Raw genomic sequence first — 25,700 nt, 5'->3', positions numbered from 1 at the left:
ACTTTAGTTTACAATCTTTATAATACATTTTAATCTGGACCCCAAAGTCTACATATAATAGTGTACTTGTATCATTTATAAGGGGAGTTTAAATTCCAAATTGTATTATTTCATTATAAGAGAGTTACAGTGTTATGGAACTTAAAATCAAGCATATCTCTTTATCAGTGCGTACAAAAAGACTCCAAGAACATATGCTACATTATAAAAGTATGGTGTGGTCATTTTGCAGTTTACTGTAGCATGTATCCCATGGTTAAAGGCGTACAAAATAAGGATTTCAAATCCATTTAATTTGGTATTATTGGGGTTTGCAATTTTATCACTTGTCATCCTTTTCTTTTGTTGAGTATCTTTTGGTGTTCTGCTTTACTTTTAAGGATATAAAGACTTTTGCACCCTGGCAGCTCATCGATGTGACACTGAAGACACAAGAAGTGAGTAGGAGCCAGGAGCAGCAGCAACTTTTTAACTGTTCTTGACGTTTTGCACATATTTTTAGCATAAGGAAAAGGGTGACCAGTTATAATGATGCTAGTGCTTATAAGAGGCAAGACAATGGATTGCGAACCCTTGATTAGCAGTCCTTCACTACTACAATTGCACTACACTTTTACCATGGCATAGTCCAGTTAACTTTTATAAGGGATTCCCCATAGCATTGCACTGTTCTATATGTGTAAATATAGTAAGCACACAGCATGGCAGCGCTGTTGTCTAGTTTCATTGAGCAATGCTTCTGTAAATGCTTTTAGTTTCTTGTTTCTGACAGCTGCATTTAATCCTGTGTTTATGCCGAATGCAGCTGATATGACAAGTTGACTGCCAAGTTCTGGAAAGCGCTAGAAAAAATAACAATATATGTTTCAGCACGTGTGTGTGTGTGTGTGTGTGTGTGTGTGTCTATATATATATATATATATATATATATATATATATAATATATATATATATATATATATCCTGTTCCCTGTCTGCTTGCATTTCAGCATTTCACGGATTGCATAAACAGCACTGGTCATATATAAAAAAAAGCAACATGGAATGTAGCTGTTCTCAGCGGAAAGTTCTTATGTAAATTAAGATAACCATGAAAAGTTTATGAAATGAAAAAATATATATACCTATTGTATTTTTCCCCCTTTTTCAGTAACACTTTATTTTAAAGGACAGTTCTAGTAGACAAGAAAAGAAAGAAGAACACAAATTAGAAATGGGCTTTTTTCATATTTACTCCTCCCGGCCTCACAAATAACTAATAAAATCAGCTCATTCATAATTTCTGTGAGTATGGTTTTAATGAGACACAAAGCTTCTTGATATAGAGGGAAATTGCTTGCTTGTCACATGTGTGGTACCAAACCTATTCCCTTGAAATACAATGTAGCAACTTAATATCCGTGGCAGAATGCTATTGTAACACACAACAGTCATATGACAAAATATGTGTTTGATTGAGTAAACTAAAGAAAGGAGTGGGACAGGGAAAGGAGCACGTGAAGTTCTGTAAAGAAAAGTTTCAAATTGTGGCCATTGTACTTAATATCCTACATTGATGCAGTTGCCTTATATATAGTTACTGAGTCATGTAAACAGATGCAAAGGCGCCACAAGGGTTCACTGCAGGTGTCAAGCGCTTAGTCGCCCTGTGTATCAAGACTCAAAGCAGCACATCTCGTCATGTTCTGTTTGCTCCTATAAAAACAGCAGAACACGGTTTCATTCAAGTCTTGGCATGCATTATGATGGATGGAACTAAAATGTATTTATTATATTGTGTGAGTATATATATATATATATATATATATATATATATATATATATATATATATATATATATATATATATATATACTGCTTATATATTTGTCACAAAAACATCAAATTGCCTGGCATTCTCCCAGGAATCAAAGTGGTGCATTTTCCTTCCCTGTTCACGTGTCTGCCGTGCTTGTGCATGTGCAAATGTAATTATCAGGGTTGATCCAGCCAGGCTATTTTTCCACCTGCTTGTTTCACATAACGAGTACCCAGAGCATTTGTAGTGGTGTGTGGGGAACACACCCAGGCAAGGTTACTAGCCTGCATAACCAGTGATATTTGTAAATTGATCCTTAATAAAAGATTAGAAATGGCTGGCAATGACGAGTACTTTTTTGTCCACTTTGAGCTCTGAACTCACCCAAGGATTTGATGGTGTGTTTAAAGAAGCAGTTTTCTTTAAACCACTAAGAACACAGGATTTCGATAACTGCATATACAATTATACCTTGATGCTAAGTAATTAGAAAAGGATTTAATGGAATCAGATATATGTACTGTAATTAAAACTTAACTTCTAATGTACCTCACTTCATGATTAATTGCTATTTAACTTCAGGCTCATTGATTCTTTCACAAGTGAATCTCTCACTTTAATTTCTCACGAAACAGTGTTCACATATTTCCACTAGTGTACAAGTGCTGTACGTTAAATATTCTGCAATGTAGTGCATCTAGTAGAATGCTAAAAGCAATGAACAAGTAATCTACAGAAAAGTTTAAAATACTTGGATGGCCTTAAGGGGCTCTTCCTCATGATTACAAAAATGTTTTAATAATTAAAAAGCAGACAGAACTGCAGAATGATTTTAACATTTCTTAAAAGGACTGCAATATTCATTAAGGATAGGAGTTGCAGAGTACAGCACAAGACCTACCATGCTCTTAATGTTAAACCTGAAATAACCTTCAAAAAGTTTAGTTATCCCCCCAAAAAAATATTTGGCAATTAATTATTATGGACAGATAACATCTGTTTCATAATAATTAATTAAACTATGTATTCATTTATTAGTAATGAAGGCATAATTTCAAATCGAAAAACAGAACTTAAAAATAAAGTGTTACCCTTGTTTTCTTTTTTCGTACAAAATACAATGTGGCATGATAATGGAATTTGGAGGGATATCTCAAGGGACTAAACTGATTGAACTAGCTTTAAGCTGTGGCAGTCTTCCGGGCAGATCTATGTAGCCTTTATCTAGTGAAATACATCCATACCTTTCCTGATCCCTCCACCTGTAGAACACGTGTACTCGCTTGTTGTCAGTAAGAAACATGTTCCCCCTCTTCTGTTGTCGTCTCTGGTGCTAGACCGTCTGATTGGGAGCCTTTCGTCAGGTGACAAACGCAGGTCACTTCCTCCACTGGCTTCACCTGACAACACCAGTCAAAGCACCACGCCATTTACAGACAATCATGAATTATACTTACAAAGAGCTGTAGAGTGCTGTGTAATCACTGTACACCGAAACAATATCAAACACCAACATCGAACTAACGCTATAAAGATGGAGAATGCAACGGCATAATAAGCTGGGTTACAAAAGTAAATTAACAGTTTTAGTCTGAGCTATGTGTGCATATATTTGCATGTGTGACATGTTCTGGGTGCTGGAGTCCTAGATCTAAGCATTATCCAGGTCTGAATCCCCTAAGGGTGTTTAGCGCCTTTCGTTATTTTTTTTTTTTTTTTTTTTAATAAGGCAATTGGATTTCATCTTCTAAATAGCAGTGGATCTAAATATGATTTCTTTAACCCCATTCGAATCCATCCTGCTTGCGCGCTGACTGTTTCACCACCCTTATTATCAGTACCTAATACAATAAAAAACAATACAGTGTCGAACATTGCAATTAAAAGACAACAGTATTTTGATCCACTACTGTTTTAAATAATTTAGGAGACCCATACGATGCAAAACTGCCATATAAATAATGGTATTGTACAGTTCAGCATATGCGTATTTATTCATATGGCTAGGCGCTTGTGTTTGATTACACACCATGCTGAACTACACTGTCAACACATCACAACAAAACAATACATTTTGCCATCAAGCACATTCACGTGCAATTTTAAAATAAGCACATATAGTCAAAGAGATGACATGCACATTCCATTCATAAAAAAGCACAGTAAGCTGAACTACACAACTTATTTTAGAATGCAAGGACAGTAAGTGCACTGGAGGGTGAATGACTAGAAATGATCATAGAAACAGACACAATATATTCCCCACAACACCTGCCTAAAAGGGCTGCTATTTTTACCATTCATTTCCCTCATCCTGGGGCTTGATTCCATGATTTCACTATATCTCAAACGCTTGTGGTGTACGTGTTCATTCTGCCGGTTTCCTTGGAAACCAAGGAATGAAAATGCACTGCATGGAACCGTGGCTTCTGTAATCAAGTCTCTCGGTAACAATAGCACATTGTGTTGATTCTAAAGAACGAGCTAGGTCTATATAGTCATCGTTTGCTGAACGAATCTGCATGCTCCCATACCTGATCTGTTGTGTTCCATCAGCCTGTTCTCCCTGGCATGACAAGCGTCACTGAGGGTGCTATTGCAAGGCATGTTCAGGTCAGTCTTGCAGAGCGTAGGGGAGCCACCTTGAGGAGCTTGAGGTATGTACTTCTTTCTCTTTCGTGGAAGCTTCTGCTTGGCCATGGCTAGTGAGTAGTACATTCCAAAGTTATTGACGATGACGGGCACAGGCATGGCTATTGTGAGCACCCCGGACAACGCACACAGAGCTCCCACCAACATGCCCGACCAAGTCTGAGGATACATGTCGCCATACCCAAGTGTGGTCATGGTGACAACCGCCCACCAGAATCCGATAGGAATATTTTTGAACTGTGTGTGGTCACTAGCAGTTGGGTCATTGGAACTTGCTCCTAATCTTTCGGCATAATAGATCATGGTGGCAAATATTAACACTCCCAGAGCTAAAAATATGATGAGCAACAAAAATTCATTGGTGCTAGCTTTCAGGGTGTGCCCAAGCACTCGTAGTCCTACAAAATGACGGGTTAGCTTAAAGATTCGTAGAATCCTGACGAACCTAACAACCCTCAGGAAGCCAAGAGCGTCTTTAGCAGCTTTGGATGAAAGTCCACTCAGAGCCATTTCCAGGTAAAATGGCAAGATTGCCACACAGTCAATAATGTTCAGGAGGTTTTTAACAAATTCAAGCTTGTCAGGGCAGAATGCGACACGCACCAGAAACTCAAGAGTAAACCACAGTACGCAGATGCCTTCTACATAAGTCAGAGCGGGGTCCGTTACAATCTCGTACTGTGCATTCTGATCAGATAGGCTGTCGTTCCTTATCAGTTCAGTTTTGTTTATGATTGTATTAAAAGCCTCGTGGGTCTCCAGACAAAAGGTGGTGATTGAGGCAAGGATAAAAAACAAGGAGGCGAAGGCAACAAACTGGAAGAGAAGAAGACAAAGGTAAGAACAATCTCAGACATTCATGCTCTGCAGAAATGGAATCAAGAGAAGTGAAAAAAAGATAATACATATTACATTGAATGCCATTGAGTATATCACAGAATTTTGAATGTCAAATTGAAATTTACATTGGTTCAGTGTTGTTTTGCTAAACTGCTCAGCAGAATATCCTTCATTTAATTACTTGTCTCCACTTAAATCCAGGTCAGCCAAAGTTGGAAATAATAATGTGTCAACACTGCAAATGACAACCAGCTTTGTCCTACCTGCCTAAATAAAGAATATGAAACCTCCACCAAAGGTCAATGGGTTACAGCCCACAGGTTCTGCCTCTTAAGTAGGAGATTGCTCAGTTGTGGCAAATCATAGATTTTACTAGTGTGTTGCACAGTTGTGGAATTGCATATAAGCAATGATGGGAATGTCCTGTAAATACCCAAGGTAGTTCAGATTGTCACCTATCCACAAGGCTTTGTCAGCTGTTAACCATTGAGCACCACCAAACCTATTGAACACACCTTTTATTAAAATAACTGAACAAGGAAGATAATGACAAGACTACTTGGGCTAGGCAATGACTATATAATCAATGACCTTGAATTTTTATAATAATGTGGTAATTATTGTGGTAAAGCTTTATTAAAAATGTATATTTTCTTTTTTTATTAACCACTGACATAATAAACTAGAATTATGAAATAGGTGTGTCTCTTTTTGAGAAAGATGTATCTCAAATCTCTTCTCTCATTTTCTGTCTTTATCATGTCAGCAATGCTGCCAATGCTAATTACTGAATAGGCCATTAATAGCTGTTTCATTTTTTAACCTGTGGCCATGTCTATAATAACACATCACACACTTTATAACAAATCCATTTGACTTGATGTTTACAAGCCTTTCAATCACAGATGCCATTCCCCTAACATTATGCTCACCAGGGGGTTTGGTTATTGTTCTCAAATGATTTTTTTGCTGAATAGTTGTGAGTAAACAATAAACCATGGCAGGCTGTGCAGGGTTGTGCAATAACCATACACCTCGGGAGCGTTGTCGTGTTTTAATCAATCCCTTGTGTAAGCACCTCTATTTAAACACATTTTTACCCAGCAAGGGATACATAATGTGAGAGAGTAGAAAATGCTGATGTCATATAGACTACCAGTCTGAATTTATCATATACACCCATTCATACCAGTCAAATGAGGTTCAGGTCAAATAAATATTAAAATCTCTCACTTATCTCATGGGTGTTTCATGCAAACTCTGGACCGGTGTGAACATCTGCCTTATCGTCTCCATTATTGTCCCTGCTGTTGTCTAAATATGTTCAGTAAATATAATACCGTAATTCATGCATACAGGCACTGTATACTCAATAAAAAGAAATGCATCAACAGAATGAAGGTGCATCAGCATTAAAGCATTGAGGTAAAAAGAGTTAATACTTGTTTAATAATTACAACCATGGTACCATATAGCAATATACTGTGCCAGTATGCAACAGGTTTGCCTAGGTTTTCTTTTGGGCAATACAATGCAAGCATAATGGGTAACACTTTACAGTACGTCTCTCTAATTACTGTATATTGACATTGTAGCCACTTATACATGTGTAGGCTACTTACATATAATTACAATAGTTACAATGTACTTCATGTGTAAATCTTTTTGCACAACATATATACGTACACAGTTGTTTCAGAAAACAGTTAGGGTTAAGGTTAGGGTTAGGGTTAATATCATTACAATGTTATTATGCATAATTACAATCAATTTAATGTGTACATTTTTGCACAATATAACCTTGACCCTAACTCTAAACCTAAACCTAATGCTAAACCTTTTCTGGTCAATTGTGTACACACACACACACACACACGCACACACATATATATATATATATATATATATTTACAGTATAATTGTAAATCTCGAAACACTTCTCACTTCTAAATCTTTTGTAGTCATCTTTGAATTACTTTGGTATGAATACATGTTAATTTGGATTCATATGTTGTTTTTTTCTGACTTTATGTGAACGAAAAGACACACATTTGCCCATTTTCCCATTGGAAATAGTGATATTTTGAAATATCACTGTCCTGGTCACAAAAACAAAGTTTGTGGGGAATAATAGCCATTTTCTATACTTTTGAGGCATAAGCAATTAGGAAATAACACTTACTACCCAGGAACAAAAAAAACATTTTTTTTTGTTACAGTGTAATTATTCTGCTGGCTGTGTGTTTGATGTGTATCTCCATCTCTGAAAGAATGGAGGAATACAAATGAATCTTGAAATATGAACACTTTAATGCCCTAATTAACAATTCTGGCGGTCCATAGTGAGAGCATGGATCTTATTTGACATGAGGATGTATTTCTGTATGCCAAGGAAATGTAACACAAACTTTGAAGAACCACAAATTAATAACTTAGCTGGTAATTTGATTTGGTAAATTGAAAGAGTAAGCATATTCTAATTAGTTCAGAATAGACCTAGCAGAAATCAGGTTGTGTCTGTGTTATGGAAATATTTCCCAGTTATTGTTAGGGGGTGGTGCTCCTAATAAATAAGCCCAGTAGGCATAATTACAAATCATTGCATACATTATATTACATTTAACAATTAAAAAGACAATTTGATTTAAAAATGATCAGATCATAGCTGTGTAGAATACAAATGACAGAATACTGGAAGCATCCTGAATTACATTGTAATTCACAATGTACTATAAGCAAGGCATGCCAAGGAAGCAGGAAGAAAAAATATAAACCAAGACATCTAATTGACAGATGAATTGGAGATCACCTCATAAGGCAGGCTGATGCAGAGTGAAATTGGAAATGAAACAATCATTCAGGTTATAATATTCCATATGAAGCAATTGCACGTAAAGGAACATGAAAGCCTTTGACAGATCTTTGCTGAAATGTGCATGATGAATAGATGACTTGTTTTTCATTACTCTTATCATAGATTTAGCCTCCTATAGATAGGAGCTTATAGATCAGATTGCATTGGGAATAATCCAATACAAACTGATGATTCTATTCTATTATATTGCTGTTGATTGAGTGCTCTGCTCCACCTCCTGCTGGGTTTGATACATGATCTATCTAGTCTGTACTTGCTGCCCATGGCCCAACAGATCTTGGACAATACAACAGTACCCCTAAGATTCTCAGTGGTCAAGGTTCAACCAAAGAGGTTTGCTCCTGAGTCCCTGTCAAAAATGTATGTTTCATGAACTAGGGGTCAGGGGAGTCAATGTATCAAATTGAAATCACTCTGACTAGCTCTGCTTGTTTTTAGTAGCATGTTCAGTGCTTGTTTTACATTTGAAGCGCCTCACTATTTTGAGTTTGTGAAAGGTGCTAGAATTAATATAACATGTTTGCGTTGTTGTGATAGGACATGGTGAGGAGAGCTTGCACTTTGACCACGTGATGTTCTGCCTTTTCTTTGAGTTAATAAAGGCATTGTTCCTTCTCCAGAAATCTCAGTTCTGGCACCTTTCACGACTACAAATATGAAAACAGGAACCCAATGACACAATGTGTGAGAATGGCCAAGCTTTGTTCTAGTGCTTCAATACAAAAAATAGAAGGCCGCTAAACATATATTGTGGTGTGTGTGTGTGTGTGTGTGTGTGTGTGTGTGTGTGTGTGTGTGTGTGTGTGTGTGTGTGTGTGTGTGTGTGTGTGTGTGTGTGTGTATATATATATATATATAGATATATATTTGTTTGTTTGTTTGTTTACTTATTTAACTGAGTATAATAAAAAAAAAACTGTTTGTAAGACATGCTTATTAATGCAAAGAGGGCTTCATAAAACAGGAAGTGTTGTAGTGTTTGGGCAGGTGATAAAACTGTTTGCTTGATTAAAAGCAGCACTTCAATAATACAATTCCATTTTATATTACAATTCACACTGTTCATAATGTTAATCCTGATCACAGTGTTTTCTGTTTACAATCTCTGATGCAAAACAAAGACAAAGCCATCTTATCATTCTTTACCCCATGTCAATGTGAACAGAACACATGTTTGATTGTTCCATTATCGCATGATAATGGCCTTGTTGTCTAAATGTCAAGATCATAATGTGTATTGCTTCGTGAAACCTAAGAAGGTGCCCCTTGCCACTGCTGACATCTTAGTGAAATGCAAATGTATTTCACATACACAAGACATGACATTAAGAAATAATGGGTGTTTATGAAAGTAAGGCTTAAAGTCTCTGGCCTTTAAACATGAACATGGGGTTAATGTTGCAGTAATGGTATTTTAGCCTTGTAGGTGTAAGTGTGTGCATATTTTTAGAAACTGTCTGTGGGAAGATGTTTGCGGTTGACATCACACCCGGAAATGCAGGAGACAGGGTTGTGGGTGAATAAATGTGGTGGTGCGCCAGTTTATTAAACAAAACAAAACACTGAACAAAATAAAACGGCACCAAACCCCAAAACAAGTATTGTGCTGGTACTTCCAACACGCTTAGCAATTGCTTTATATTATTTCACCTCTCTCTCTCCCATTCTCCAGTGCCTGAACACACCACCCTTTTATCTACAGCTGTGCCAGGGCTCGCTTGCTAACTTGCTATTTCAAAACGGAGACAACATGAGAGTGGATAAGACACCTTTAATATGCGGATTTCGGAGTAAGGCACATGGTGCACAGGGTAAGCATTCTGGCTGAGCAAAGTTTATGATGTCTGCTTGGGGTTCCTAATGTTCTTAATGTTCTTAACTTAGCAGGTAAGCAACATTCTCAAAGACTGTTTCTGTTCCTTTGTTACAGTGGACCCTACTGACCAGGAGTCTGATAACCATTAAGCAGACCTGTCCTTTTGTCCACAGAACCCGTTATACCAATATATTAGGCACTTGTTTGGTTCTGGTTTTGTGGAATTAACTTTTCACCTTTCTAAAAAGTGAAGTTATTTAAAGACTGGAGTAAAGGCTTTGAAAATATGCTCGACAGCACCAGGAAGAGACTGAACGAGACTGTGGGACTCTACAGATTGAAAGATTCTGCTAGAATATGTAGTCCTGTATCAATGAGTAGGCCAGTCCCTTTCTCCAGAGTGTTTACTCATCTTAAATGAAGATGACCGCAGATGCACATCATACACAACAATAAGCATGAAGGGAAATCTCCACAACCCCACAAGCAATCTTTGTGATTACCATTCACCCTACACAAATAATATTGTATGTGGGTCAAGCTGCGTGTTTGGTCTGCTGTTTTATATAGCCTTTACACACAGTACATTGCATCTGTTAGGTTCTCTACATGAATGTCACTTAATTGAAATCACAACGGTCTGAATACAGTTAACCATAATACTGTTACAACATATTTCCATTTCCAAAAAACATTCAGATAGACAGACAGACAGACAGACAGATAGATAGATAGATAGATAGATAGATAGATAGATAGATAGATAGATAGATAGGCAGGCATACAAACCATTACTGGTGGTAATAATACAACAAAATATTAGAAAACTTAAGTTGAAAACATTGTTAAAAGCTATCGTTTGTACACATCCCCACAGTTTGCTGGCTTTGAAAGTTAATGCTTGCAAATCATTCTCAAAGTACTTGAAGTAAGTTTGGACATGACAGTGGTTTATTTTTTATTAGAATTCTGCACAAGGAAGGGAATCAATCAGCAGGCTATCAGTACATAAACATTTGATGTAGAATATTAAAGAAATGACAGAGCAAGCAGAGCATTTACTAGAGAAATCATACCACTTTCCAGGCGTAATCTTACCATCTACAGCACACAGGGATGCAGGTCTATCCAGAATACAGCTTAATGTTGTCATAAATAAACCAAAAAGAAACACATTCACAGATCATCCCTTTTAAATCATTAGATTTGTATATGGGGATGAGATTTCTATATCTTACACACTACTTGAATAAATGATTGTGATACAGTAAGTAACCATTTAAGTACAGTTCAATGCTAGATTAGATTAAAACACTGTTCAAAAAATGTTTTTCAACTAATTTCAGTTCAGTTCACATGAGCACATCTGAGTTTTCTGGGCACTTTGCTCATATTTAGAGGATCAAAGGTGGGTTACAGCTGAGAAATCATATCATAAAAATGTGAACTTCTATTCGCTATACACTGAAGTATGTGAAGTTTTGAAAGAACCACATGCTATAGAAAACTAATATATAAAAAATATGTCATTAATATTTCTTGAAAGTAGAAGGATGGCTCTCTTTAACCGAGAATTGACCTAAAATCTCGGTTGACCTAAAATCCCTTGCCAGAATACAGCGCAAAAATCATGGGGAACACTGCACTTTATAAAGATCATACATCACAGCGATCCTGGCTACACTCCATAGAATCCCCCAGTAGGAGAAGTTGAGTTAGAGCTGCCTGCCCAGTCAATCCTCTTCATCGGTGCCTGCCAATAGTGCTCATGACCAGTAGCAAACTGTGCAATTAGCAGCAAAGGACCTTCATTTCCTCCTGAGTACCTCCTCTAGACAACACCCATCTGTTCTAGCCAACTTGTTTATTTATTTAGAGAATGTACACAGCAACACACACCCTCGGTTTTCCGTAAGCATTTCCTGCAGGGGCCAGTATTCATATTCCACAGTCCCAGGTGCGCCACCCAGAAACACCTCTTAACAAAACCAGGACACTAAGTGCTATTTATGGTGTTGGTTCCTAAATCCACTGCTCAGGGTCCATTGCCTCAAGCAGGACCTAAATAGCAGTAAATATCAGTTTGGCATTGTTTTTCAGAGTGCATGAAACACCAGACAACAGAACAGAATGTGTGGTAATTGTGCTTTAGATCAACACTGCTACAATGAAGCAAGCACGCCACAGAAAGACACCACAGTTGCAATGTCAGGTTTGTTTTGGTGTTTGTTTCTTCTATACACTGGTGAGGCGGTGCAACCCCTTAGTACTCAAACACAGTAAATATGGAACGCAGAGCCACATAAACTCAGTAACACCAACTGCTAATAATATGTTCGTTAACGTTGTTCTGTTTATCCGTTTTTACATTTAACTTCTACGATTCTATTCCTGACGTCACTGTTATCTAACGGACAGAATGACTGGGATTCTACATCATCAAACTCAATGTAAACACACAGGAAATAATATTAAACAAGATGTTCTTTCTCCTTTTTTATCTTTGTGAATAGTCCAAAATTTTACAAAATAATTCAGCCAATAATAGGATGGACTAGGTCCTCAACATTTGTCATTAAAACTATTTTGTCAGAAATAAGTGGACAGCAGACCAATCCTGGTGTAGAAACAGTAGCTGGTGGGGTGCCTGGAAGAATGTGCATTGGTAAAACGCTATCAGAGAAACAATTATCAGTGTTGTTTCCTGATTGGCTGAAGGATAATTTAGTTCCCTTTCACACTGATTCGTGTCCAAGATCATATAACAGAGGTTCACCTTTGGAATATTAATCGCTCTGCTACTGCAAACGTTTCTAATTAATGGCCAGAGATATGGAATAACACATTTACATGACTCACGAGACAAATACCTACCGTAATTACACACTTGTGGCTTTGCTTCACTCTGTCACTCATGAGTAATAAGATCTTTGCCTCAGTCTTGAAATAATCGGTTGTATAATTACAGCCCCTTAGTGGTTAAAGTAATACTGAAGACTGGTGTGCACCAACTCATTATTTTTCATATAGATTGAATCTAAACCCAATTTTCACAGTTGCTGGCAGCTGTGATGATCATATTGTACCTTGATGCGTAATAATTTTCTGACAGAATGAATACATGAGTCAATATGCATCCTGGTCTTACTTTAACCTCAGCGATTGATTAAATGAGGGTGGTGTTGCGTGGTGGGGGGGCTGATAATGCAGGGACGGGATGCATGTCTTCAAAGCTAAACAAGAATTGCATCAGGACAGCAGCCTTTATTTGTGTAGGACTGCGTTCAAGAGGAGAACAAAGGGGAATCCCCTTACAGTGTCTAAAATAACTGAACAGACATCAATAGGGAAACTAAAGACAACCTTTTTTGCTTAAAACGGTGTCTTTAATTCCTGACAATTATTTCCCAGTTAACATGTTATACAAGCAACGTTTATTATTATTATTATTATTATTATTATTATTATTATTATTATTATTATTATTATTATTATTATTATTATTATTTAACTTTATTTACTTTACTCAAATAGTATAAAAACACTATACATCTTGTTGAGACAAAAAAAAAGCAAACTAAAAAAAAGAAATGATTCAATATCCTGAATGCAGAAAAACCGTTTTTATATTTTTGGTTGCTACTTGTACAGCTGTCGTAGCATCAAATGTCTGCCTCTTTGTTGAGGAAAAATGTAAGATGAAAAAGCCTTAAACAAAACCATCATATCTTCCAGACAAAGGCTTTTTTTTTTTCTATAGACCTTGCTTTATACAGCTTCCTTGCTTGGCAAGATTTTTAAAATCCAACAGTTTTTGTCAAGTAGCCCAACAGAGTGTTTAAAAATAGTATCGCAAAAAAAACTCAGAGGTTTATTTTGTTCATCATTTATATTTAAATAAAAAATGGAGGAAAGGCACAAAATGGTGCCAGACATGTATTATATATTCACAGCTTTGACAAATGAAATTTTAAACCTGCAGTATAATATCCTGCCGTGATACAGCCAAATGCAGGCTATGATTATATTCAGAGTAGAATTCTCAAAAACAATTATTTATGGATTAGATAGACATTGTAGTGTTGGAATGCTTCTTCTTCTTCTTCTTCTTCTTCTTCTTCTTCTTCTTCTTCTTCTTCTTCTTCTTCTTCTTCTTCTTCTTATTATTATTATTATTATTATTATTATTATTATTAAAAAATTAAATCATTTCAATACCATCTCGTAACATCAGATAGTGTCCTGACAAACAATAATGATGCGTACTAATAGCACGCTTACAGCTGTGGGATTCCACAGTGTGAATTGGCATCAGTGCATTGACAGCCAAGGGAATTCACAACATTCATGTACATCACAATGTATTGACAGCATGAAAACACGTTTCACCAGGCCTGATGAATTTCAACCACAGAGGCGTCCAGCAGGCAACATGGAGATCAGGAACACAAAGCCATGTTCTGAACTCAGCTCCTGTGTCTCGGACAATTATTTATTTAGAATAATTCTTTGTCACATCATTTCCAATGATGTACCCAATGATGTATTAGGACCTAGTCTGTCCCCAAAACACTGTAAAATTGATCTCTACCGGGGGTTGAGGTTCCTAGCCAGATTTGGTGCTCGGATGATGGTCTATAACAGATAATTGATTAAAAAATATTAATATTCCCGTTGTTGGCAATGAGATCTGGGCAGCGATGTATGTATTTCATTGATGGCACAACTGTCTTGTAAACAAACATTTTTTTTTTTTATATGTTGCCATCTGTCTAATAAGTATTTATCTTGGATTTATATTTGATTCACTTTTAATTAAAGCTATTTGTGCTGCTAGTAATTTATACATACAGCAAGGCAATGTAATATAATCTCTTTAAGGAGTTTGAACTGCATATGAACAGTGCTGGTTAAATGAAAGGAACATTTCCTTTTTCAATTATCTTTGTGAAAAATGATATTCAAAATATTTTAATACAACCAATCATCATAGCACCTGTCACTTCCATTCTTTTAGTGTCATATGTCATCGTGTGATGCCATCAATGATCAATCGTTTACCTCTAATCACACTCTTTGTTGTTGATACTACCGGCTGACAACCATATTGTTAAGCGTTACTATCTGATGTTTGCATTGCAAAAATAGTGAAATACTGAATGCAGTGAGTGAAGGGTCCTCTTACACAGTAGTGTGACCCATAGAAAAACAAATAGGCTAACACTTGCTGTCCAACCACTCCCTTGTTTTATCGGGGGCATCAGGGTCCAATATAAGTCCTTTATGCAACCTGCTTTTTCTAATTTTTCGTATAAAAAGCAGCACACCATTTTAATTTGTACTGCAGAGAGTAATTGCTTCTCATCATCTGAAGTCTCCAATTTATTTAATGCGTCTTCCTCTCCTTTCTCAAATGCACAAACCCGCTGCATTGAAATAATCCATTCCCAACACAGGAAGCTTGTTGCTAGGGAGCTGACGTCACTGCCCAGGGACTTTTGAAAATGTTTATTCACTGTCACGTTATGTCTTAAATAATACCATTAAATATTAAACATAATACATATGAGCAAAAAAATTGCAACTGCAGTGTATTTGTGAATTCACATGCACCCCTGCCCCCCACTGCATTTCTATTGATTGTTTATAAATCTGTAACTGGGTCATTGCATATCAATTCACTATATTACATATTTATGTTCTGTTGAGTTGTCTGAGAAGTGCTTTACTTCAGTGTCTTATGCAATTATTGCTCTTGAGTGTAGATGTCCTTGGCAGGTCCACTGTTACTATGAGGCTGGTTATATTTTAAAGCCAAAGACCAGGGGTTCAAATCTTTTTTTTTTTTTTTTAACTCTAGCGAAGTGGCATGAACAAAGCTACCAAATTGGGGCAAATCCAGTTAAATGGTCTAATACTGTTGTGCTAATATTCTGGTTTTAATTAATCTACTTTAATAAAATAAACTGTTATCACAAGGAAACAATTACATTATTATCTTAATAAATACCCCTAACCCACAGATGCTAATCCAGCACTCTCTGTGGAATCAATAGCAAGGCAACTTCACAAAACCTGCACGCAAAACCATTTCCCTGCTTAAAACAAAAGGCTCCTAGAAAAGTGACATTTGATTCAGAAATATTCCGGATTTGTCCGTCGTCTTTTTGTATTTTTTTTTTTTCACCTGAATCCTATAGCCTACTGATACACTCTTTAAAGAGATTCAGCTGTCACCATGGAGATGAGAACCAAAACAAGCAATATAATCAATAATAAGATGCAGATGAGCAGATGAAAGCATAAGTTGTGACAATCATCAGAGCCAGGAGTCTGTGAACAAACCCACTCAGAAGGGAGAGACTCTTTACAACGAACAGGGGTTTTCTACAACAAATGCAAATGTGCAGGGTCTTTTATTCTTATACTGTAAGCTGGTTCAGAATGCAATATTGGGCCTGCTGCCTTACAAGAAAAGGAGGAAAGGTATTTCCTAAGAAACCTTATTCTCTCCTGGGTACATTTTCAAGGGCTATGCTGCACTGCATATGCTACTGCTGGATCCTTATTTAATTTCTTCTTTAAATTGACCTTCACTGGCATTGGAAAGAAAGATCGACCTGTTAGATATCACATTCACCCAAGGTTCTTCTGACTGAAACGGACAAGATAACAGCAGCCTTAGACAACATTGTCACAGTGTCTTTCTGTCTAAATAACTAGAAAGAATGTTTTTGTTTTTTTAATCTAGGGAGGCAGTGATTGAAAATTAAGTATGCATAATAACATTGTAATTATGTGTAAGTATACATGCATTTCCTAAGTAACTATTATGTAAACACATAGTAATTTATAGACATGAGACACTTAATGTAAAGTGTTATTGAAAATGTATTTTGAAGTTTCTTAACTTTTTAATTACTGTTAGTGTATATTATTAGAAATTATGACACATGGAGACACATACATAAGGCAGCCCTTTGTATTGTGTAACCATATCATAAGGCAGTAACAGAAATAGCTTCTGGCTATGGCTCCTGACCCCAAATTCAAAGATAGGCATGATCTGTATGTTTTATAAAGCTGTAATAACAGTACAAAACACCCAGCAAGCAGTGGTTCTGGCAGAGACCTCACTTTAACCTTAGATCAAAACATCAAACATATTTCAGGTGTTTCAAATACCAGATCAAATTGTCAGTCAGATAGCTAGTATCATAAATAATACATCCAAAGACCGGCAAGGAAAGGACTTATATTTGACCTCAATCCATTATGTCTCCACTGTGAGCCAGAGTTCTCCTCCCCTCCAGCCACCTGCTTTGGCTTTGTCTAACGGGGGAGGGCAGCTATCCAACACCCCTGCCAATGGCTTCCTTACGGTCAGCATCTCCACTTGTCTGTGAGCTAATTTATGGGCAGGAGTACCTTGGAAGACAGGCCAAAGAATGTAGTATAAATGATGTATAATATACTGCAGTTGTGTCTAGTCCAATCTTTAATAATAATCTATCGCATGAGTGAACTAGTATTAGAACCAGGTTTGTGTCCATTGTCCTTATCACAAGACCAAATTACTTATATATTTCCATATTGTCCCCAATGATATCCCAGGTCATTACCAAATGCTCTTCTGAGGCCTAAGAATAAATTACTGGATTGGAAGTAATCTGGAGCACTAACATGATCGTGAGGCCAGACTAATCATTAACATGATCGCAAGGCCAGGATAATCATTAACATGATCCTGAGAACAAGCTAATCATTAACATGATCGCAAGACCAGACTAATCATTAACATGATCCTGAGGCCAGGCTAATCATTAACATGATTGCGAGACCAGGCTAATCATTAACATGATCCTGAGACCAGGCTAATCATTAACATGATCGAGAGTCCAGGCTAATTATTAACATGATCCTGAGAACAAGCTAATCATTAACATGATCCTTAGACCAGGCTAATCATTAACATGATTGCGAGACCAGGCTAATCATTAACATGATCCTGAGACCAGGCTAATCATTAACATGATCCTGAGAACAAGCTAATCATTAACATGATCGCAAGACCAGACTAATCATTAACATGATCCTGAGGCCAGGCTAATCATTAACATGATTGCGAGACCAGGCTAATCATTAACATGATCCTGAGACCAGGCTAATCATTAACATGATCGAGAGTCCAGGCTAATCATTAACATGATCCTGAGAACAAGCTAATCATTAACATGATCCTTAGACCAGGCTAATCATTAACATGTTCCTGAGGCCAGGCTAATCATTAACATGATCCAAGATCAGACCAATCATTAACATGATCCTGTAACTTCATTATTCCCCTAGGGCCCCTCAATAACTTTATTGTCAATCACTTACTGTAACAATGCATTTTAATACAGTTGCAGTGGCTGGGAGGGCCTTTACAGTACATATGCATATTGCAAAAGACAGATTTCACATTTGTTCATCTAACAGGTCTTCATGAGTCACCCCAGAGCCTTCAGGGTTCACTGAGTTTGATTTGAAAACCAGTACACATGAGCCAGGCAGCACAAGAATTTCCAAGGGTATCCTTCACTGTGGGTAGTTATCTGTAGCTTTTCTGCAACAGTTAGGGGCTAAAGAATTCTCTGCTGTGTGAGGTTAATTGAGATTTCAGTCCTAGCACCTCAACATGCCTCTTGAGAATACTGACTCACTCATTAGTGTTGAGAACCATTCATTATGTATGGATCGGACAGGACCAATGTTGAAATGCTTTGCTTTTTATGATGTGCTGCGGTATCCTTGCTAGTGTAAAAGAGCAGTGACTGGGCATGAACTGGCAACCACACACACTTTAACATCATCTCAGCGACAGGGGACAGACTCTGTAAAGTCAGTGCATCACACAACATTGCACGTTACACAAACACCATAGAAAGGTATAGATGACATCAATAGGAAACTAGGACTGGTGCTTAATGAGGCGCTAGGATTGAACCCGTTTTGAATAATAGCTCCTGCTGTTGCCTGCCTGGACCATAAATCATACAAAGAATTCCTGGCCTTTGTTTTCTAAATCACTTATTAATTTGGCATTTTTCCAAAACCGAGTACCTGTAATTCTATATGGTAAAATAAATAATGCAATGCATTCATCAAACAGTATGACAACCATTTTTATAATACTTCAAGGGCTAAGTTGTCATTTTTTAACCTTGGCGTGTAGTTCCAGGGGCAGGAGCTAAGGCTCCTCCCCCTCTGTCTACCCCCCGTCAATCTCGCCCTCATCTTAAAAGCCCTGCTACCTCAGTGTATCATCGTCAGGGTGGTTCTGCTTTCCATTTTGTCACTTCAGTCTCCCCCTTGGGGGAGGCACCAGTGTGTGCCAGCTTTGGAGGTCCAGTTCCAGATATCACCTCAGAATCCCCCTCTGGGGATGCAAGCTCTTTCCCAATGAATATTGTCTGACAGCTCTGTCCTATTCACTCTCAATAAGTTCAAGCATTTTTCCCTTTCCCATTTCCATACATGGCACCTTTGCTCCTATTCCATGAAATGTTGTATACATATGCAGTCGTGATTTCATTCATTTCTGTTTTATGGCAGCAGAGATTAGATTAAAAGGCATGTTTATTCATTTATAATTGATGTGCTACTGAACATTCTTGTCAATCCCTGAAAAAACCTCAATGGTACAAACGCTAAACATGATACTACAATTCCAGAATGTAAAATACATTAATGAAAACTGGAGTTTAACTAAACATTTTAAATGCACGTTGTTTATATTACAGGCAGTACTTCATTCATCAGATTTTTGTGAACTGAGTAGAATTTGCAAAATGAATATGGATGAAGTGAATCTTTCCATTTTTATTACTTTATTAAAACTGCTAGATTGTTGAGATGACTTATCTGAACCAAGGGCCTTCAGCTCGTTTATCATTCTCTTGATGTACTCTCTGTTTCTCAAAGTCCTCCCCAAGCAGAAGAGCTCTGGAGCACAATGAGAGGATTCAGATTCTTCAAATTAACTGAAGTCCCACAAAAACACCCTTTAACTTTTTCCAGTGAAATGTATTTGTGCTCTATGAGATGCAAGATAAAATTAATTTGAAAATTAAGTTACATTAAAGTTCAAATATTTCAATGTACTTGTCTACACTGGTCTAGACCCTGCATTAAGGAGAATCACAAGAAGTGACTGAAGAATCCAGAAAGAAGGTAACTGGGGTCTTTTCAAATAGTATTATTTGTGTAAGCAAAATTCACACTTGTCAGCAATAAGACATTATTGTTAATTGAAAAGAACCATCTGTGTCAGCATGAATGCATAAAATGCAATGCCCCACAATACAATGATGCCCCTTCCTCTCCTCATCTTCTCAATCATAACCTCAACATTATTTTTGTTTTGCTTCTGAAGTTAGTTTACCAGTTGCTGCACTGGCAAAGCTTTCAGGGGAAACTCTGAAATTTTCCAGTGCTACTAGTTACTCGCCTTTCATGAAAACCTCATTCACAAATATCAAATTAAAAAAAGTCTCTACCCTAAAAAGACGAAATGACAAAAAAAAAATATTCCACTGCAGTTATCTGCCTTCCTGGTGCTTTTTACATAAAGAAAAAAATACCATTAGTCAGGAACGAAAGCCTACAAGCTCCTGCTACACACATACATACAGCTTCCGAGATTCACAAAGCCAACCAAAACAGTTCTCTTTCCACAGATATGCATTACAGAGAAGATTAACTGCATCCTGTAATGAACTGCTTTAAGTTAATGGAATTCCTATTTAAGTGTAGAATCTGACACCAGCCCTTTATATACTATGTAATGCTGGTCATAGGTGTGTTTTAGGCCTGCTAAAATGATCTCAGAACTAATCTTTGGGTGACAAAAAGTTTCCCCAAAAGACGTTGCAATTTTTCAGTTCTACATTGCTACCATTACGAAAAGAACTGAGGAAAATTGTCTTAACAGAGAGCTGCTATTAAAAGATCTTTAGTGAACATGACAGAGAGCCTGTACACTTCCTGGCAAACACTACCTTCAGCCACTAGAGGGAGTCATTATGCTTCCTGCTGGGATGCCCTGTGGATAGTGGTGGGTGGTTTACATTTGGATTATATTGCATGATTGGGTTTCATTGTATACACTAGGCACCACAGTGTGAGCAATGCTACATTTCAAATTAAAAACAACCAATGCTTGGTTTCTTTATTATTGTTTAGTGTTTGTCACAGAAAAGAAGCAGTATTGACACCCAGTAACTAGATTATATAAGGTCATATCTTTGTACATCCCAGCGATGGCCAAAGGGTTATCTCGTATAAACATCTCCAATCAATCAACAGCCAGTGTAATCTACGTCCAGCCTGTGGAATTGGAAATTCCTCATGTGCACAAGGTTAAGCAAAGCCAAGGTCAGAGAGATGCTGGGAGGCATCACAGTGTAAGACTATCCTGTCAGTGTACTGTTTCTAACTGTGACCTGATAAAAGCCATTGTCCAAACGCCTAAAACACATTTATTTGTCACACTATCAGTCCAACAGTTGCAGTTGATGCATGCTGCTCTTTGAAGAATGTATTATAGTTATAATTGGGGTGCCAGTTTTTTAAAGTATAGGTAGAGCCTCTGATTTTGATTTATAATCCAATAAAACACCCCCGATACAAAAAAAAATGAAATCTGTGCTGTGACCAGGGTGGCTGGTGGTGACTTAAGACCCAGAAGACAGAGGGCATCCAAATCATTGGGAGACAGTCAGCATGGTTTAGGAAAGGGAAATCGTGTCTAACTAACCTGCTTGATTTTTTTGAGGATGCAACATCGATAATGGATAATTGTAAAGCATATGACATGTTTTATTTAGATTTCCAGAAAGCTTTTGACAAAGTCCTACGTTAAAGATTAATTCTCAAACAACACAGTAGGGATGCAAGGAAATGCATGTACATGGATTAGGGAGTTGTTAACATGTAGAAAACAGAAAGTACCTATTAGAGCAGAAACCTCAGAATGGAGCGAGGTAACTAGTGGAGTACCACAGGGATCACTATTAGGTCCTCTGCTATTCCTAAACTACATTAATGACTTAGATTCTGGTATAGTAAGCAAACTTGTTAAATTTGCAGACGACACAAAAATAGGTGGCAAACACTGTTGCAGCAGCAAAGGTCATTCATAAATGATCTAGGCAGCATTCAGAACTGGAAGGACACATGGCAAATGACATTTAATAGAAAAAGGTAAGGTATAGCAAGCAGGCAATACAAATGTGAATTCATATTATGTAAATAAAAAATATAATATCTATAATATTGTGTTCAGTTCAAGTCAGCTCGCTACAAAAAGGATATTGCTGCTCTAGAAAGAGTGCAGACAGGCTTAAAGAATTGAATATATTCAATCTTGATCAAAGAAGACTACGCAGCGATCTGATTCAAGCATTCAAAATTCTAAAAGGTATTGACAATATCGACCCAAGGGACTTTTTCGACCTGAAAAAAGAAACAAGGACAAGGGGTCACAAATGGAGATTAGACAAAGGGGCATTCAAAACAAAAATAGGAGGCACTTTTTTACACAGAGAATCATGTGGGTCTGGAATCAACTCCCCAGTAATGTTGTTGAAGCTGACACCCTGGGATCCTTCAAGAAGCTGCTTGATGAGATTCTGAGATCAATAAGCTACTAACAGCCATCGAGTAATATGGGCCGAATGGCCTCCTCTCGTTTGTAAACTTTCTTATGTTCTTATGTTCTTATGTACTATAGATATCGTGACAGAAAAAAATGGCGAAGCATACAGTATATAAAAAGAAAAAGCCCCCCAAAAAAAAACAATTTCCATAAAACTCGAAAACAGCTAAAATTAAGCACTAAAAGACAGAAGCCCTAAGCATATGTAATAAATACAAGACCCTTCTTTCTATATAACTCTATATACATTATTCTGGTGTGTTTCACCTCAGGGGTGATTTATTGGCCACTTTATTAACATCACTAAACACAAACTATAAAAAAGTTGATATATATATATATATATATATATATATATATATATATATATATATATATATATATATATATATATATATATATATATTGGGGTTTTGGTATTTTGATCTGCCACTGTTTAGATCATTAAAACAGAGCCCACAGTATACATGGTTGAAGTGCAATAACAACTGAGTTCAAGCAGAGCTTACATGACAAGTGTCCAAACACCAAAGCTAAGTGGTGCAACAGTTCCCAGTGTAGTTGCAAAGTGTTATGCAAATTATGAAAATGGCAGAGCTCAATGTTCTATTATACATATATACACAGATGAGTAAATGCAGAATGTCTGCGGTGTTGAATGTCATGCCAGTCAGCCCCCATTGCAGAAACCCATTTTGCTTGGGTACCAATGATCAATGATCCTCAAGAACATTATAAACAGCTTGCTGACAGGTGGCATTGAAACAAGATGTCCCAACACCAAGTCGAAAGCGCTACAGCAAAAGTGTTTCCCACACCCTGTACATGTACAGCATACAGGTGTGTCACTCTCAGTCTGCTGCATATAAACAAACACCAAGAGAGATGTATTCTAGTAGAAAATTGAACACAAAAACAACAAAAACAGCAGTTGAGAAGATCAAGACTTTTCCACACCAACAGCCTGTGTTTTTAGAGTACCTAATGTTAGCTATTGTATAGCGGTCCATGACTAATGCTAATCTGGGCAATCAGCCATGCTTGATTTCCCTATTACATTTTAATTTGGCTACAGATGTCACCCGGCTTCACCAGTCTCCAACAGGCATCTGGTAGCCTGGGATGATGAAAGCCAGTTCATCTTGACTGGTCAGTGGACTAAATTGCACACTGTATTTCAACAAATAAGATCCGGAGACTATAACATACTGAGTTAAAGATGGGCTAAGCGGTGCTGCAGCATGCTTACCCAGGCTTCATATCATGAGACTCGTATACAAGTCACAATGAACGGCACTGAGAGTGGCTGCACAAGATTTCCAAGCTCATACAAATCTTCTTCACTGAAGGGCAAATTCAACAGCATCACTATGGCTGATATATTATTTAAGTAATAATTACTTGCTATTGTTACATAATTGACCGTGGAGACATACACATCCTGAAAAAGTCACATTGATTTAACAGAAACTGAAATATTTATGTGAACTATTAAGATGTGAACAATTACCATCTACTCTCTAACAATAGTCTCAGTCACCATAATGGCTGTATGTAAAAGTCTGTAGTTGCCCTTGCCTGCTGTCTTAATGCTATTGTTTCTTAACTGTTCTTTACGTGAACACCACAGCATCAGGATTCATGTTAACTTGAAGAAATTTCATTTCATTTATTCTTGATAGAAACAGCTGTTCTGCACACACATGCACGACCCAGCAATCAATCTTGGTGAACTACTATTTAATTTCTGCTTCATAAATCTGATACCTGCTAACAATTGGTGCTTTAGAAAACAATTAGAAAACTCAAATCTTCCACCCCCGTATCATTCCAGGACACTACCACACTGCAAAAGATCGTGCTACATTGCACTTGCTGATACTGGCTGGCTTGACTTGAAAATACAAAGTCTGGGAGCTGAAGTGCATTGGTAAAGCAAAGTGTGCAGGCAGGCAAGGCTTCCTTAGAGCTGTGCACGTGTGTGGACATGCGCATTGTAAGGATTGTGGAAGCAACTATAATCATTTTACTATTCATCTTAATCCATGTTATTGATGATACTTCACAACAGAAGGCAAATTCAATCAAACATATATTTATTAAGCTTACATTATTCAAATATTTGCATTTAAAGATTATAGTAATACAGAAACACAGTTATTGCAATTATACCTCTACAAACTATATAATGGTCATCTAGTTTAAATAGTTACAGAATAGGTGTGAGATATCTACCTGAACTGAAGTCCATTCTTTCAGGTAAAGGAGTGAAGGATGTCATCGTGAGTGTCCTGAATAGCCCAATGATATTTGTATGCTACAGCTAACAGATATTATGCCATTTACTTCAACATGTGTTATGACCACTCTGCCACATACACAATCTTTGTTCTGTTCATTCTGCCATGAAAAAAATCTTGATAAGAGCAGTTTAACCAGACCAGTGGATTCTTATTGTGAACCTTCATAACTCTTAATTCAATACACACAATTTAGCCCTTCTGTATAACGTATATCAGTAACAAATGTGGAAAGTTTTGACAGCCTGGACTACCTCTGTTCAGCTACTACTAGTACCATTACTAATTATTAAATGGGTCCTTTCTTTTCTTTTTCAATGCCTGCCACTGTTTGTTTTTTTATTTCTTCTAAACTTGATGAATAATCAATCACAATAAATAAAGTCTGAATTCTGGAACCCCCTTAGGTACTTTCAAAGTACTCTGCCTGTCACGAATTAGCTACTAGGAATGCAACCACTTTCAGACTATACTAAACATGATGTCAATAACACCTGATCCTCAGTAACCTAGACAACAAACAAGGAAAAGAAAGCAGTCTTGCACAGCTAGCAGGATGACAGAGAGGCAATATGCTTAAGCACTGAACCAAAGGACACCTGAATGGACATACCTTTTCATATGTATTGTCTGAATACTGCAACAGGCATAGCATATGACAAAAAACAACAGTGCAAACACATACAGAGGGTCCCTCTCAGAGTACATTTATCTATAGAT

General features: G+C 37.1%; 1 protein-coding gene across 2 annotated transcripts in view; it reads right to left on the bottom strand.

Moving 5' to 3' along the window:
• The window catches only part of LOC121320054 (potassium voltage-gated channel subfamily C member 2-like), a 48,286-nt gene that overhangs the window by 2,078 nt on the left and 20,508 nt on the right, over window positions 1–25,700 (bottom strand). Inside the window, exons 2-4 of one of the 2 annotated variants that reach the window (XM_041258207.1) lie at window positions 4,332–5,265; window positions 3,042–3,197; window positions 1,125–1,175 (exon numbers count right to left, since the gene is read on the bottom strand). In XM_041258207.1, coding sequence (XP_041114141.1) covers window positions 1,147–1,175; window positions 3,042–3,197; window positions 4,332–5,265 — 1,119 coding nt within the window. In that variant the 3' untranslated portion in view covers window positions 1,125–1,146. The remainder of the gene's footprint in view (window positions 1–1,124; window positions 1,176–3,041; window positions 3,198–4,331; window positions 5,266–25,700) is intronic. The other variant, XM_041258206.1, reaches the window with a different exon arrangement.

This window comes from Polyodon spathula, chromosome 8, assembly GCF_017654505.1.
Source record: "Polyodon spathula isolate WHYD16114869_AA chromosome 8, ASM1765450v1, whole genome shotgun sequence".
In the NCBI taxonomy this organism is placed as follows: domain Eukaryota; kingdom Metazoa; phylum Chordata; class Actinopteri; order Acipenseriformes; family Polyodontidae; genus Polyodon; species Polyodon spathula.
The sequence above is the reverse complement of the archived record's forward strand: the minus strand, read 5'-3'. Positions and strand labels throughout refer to the sequence as shown.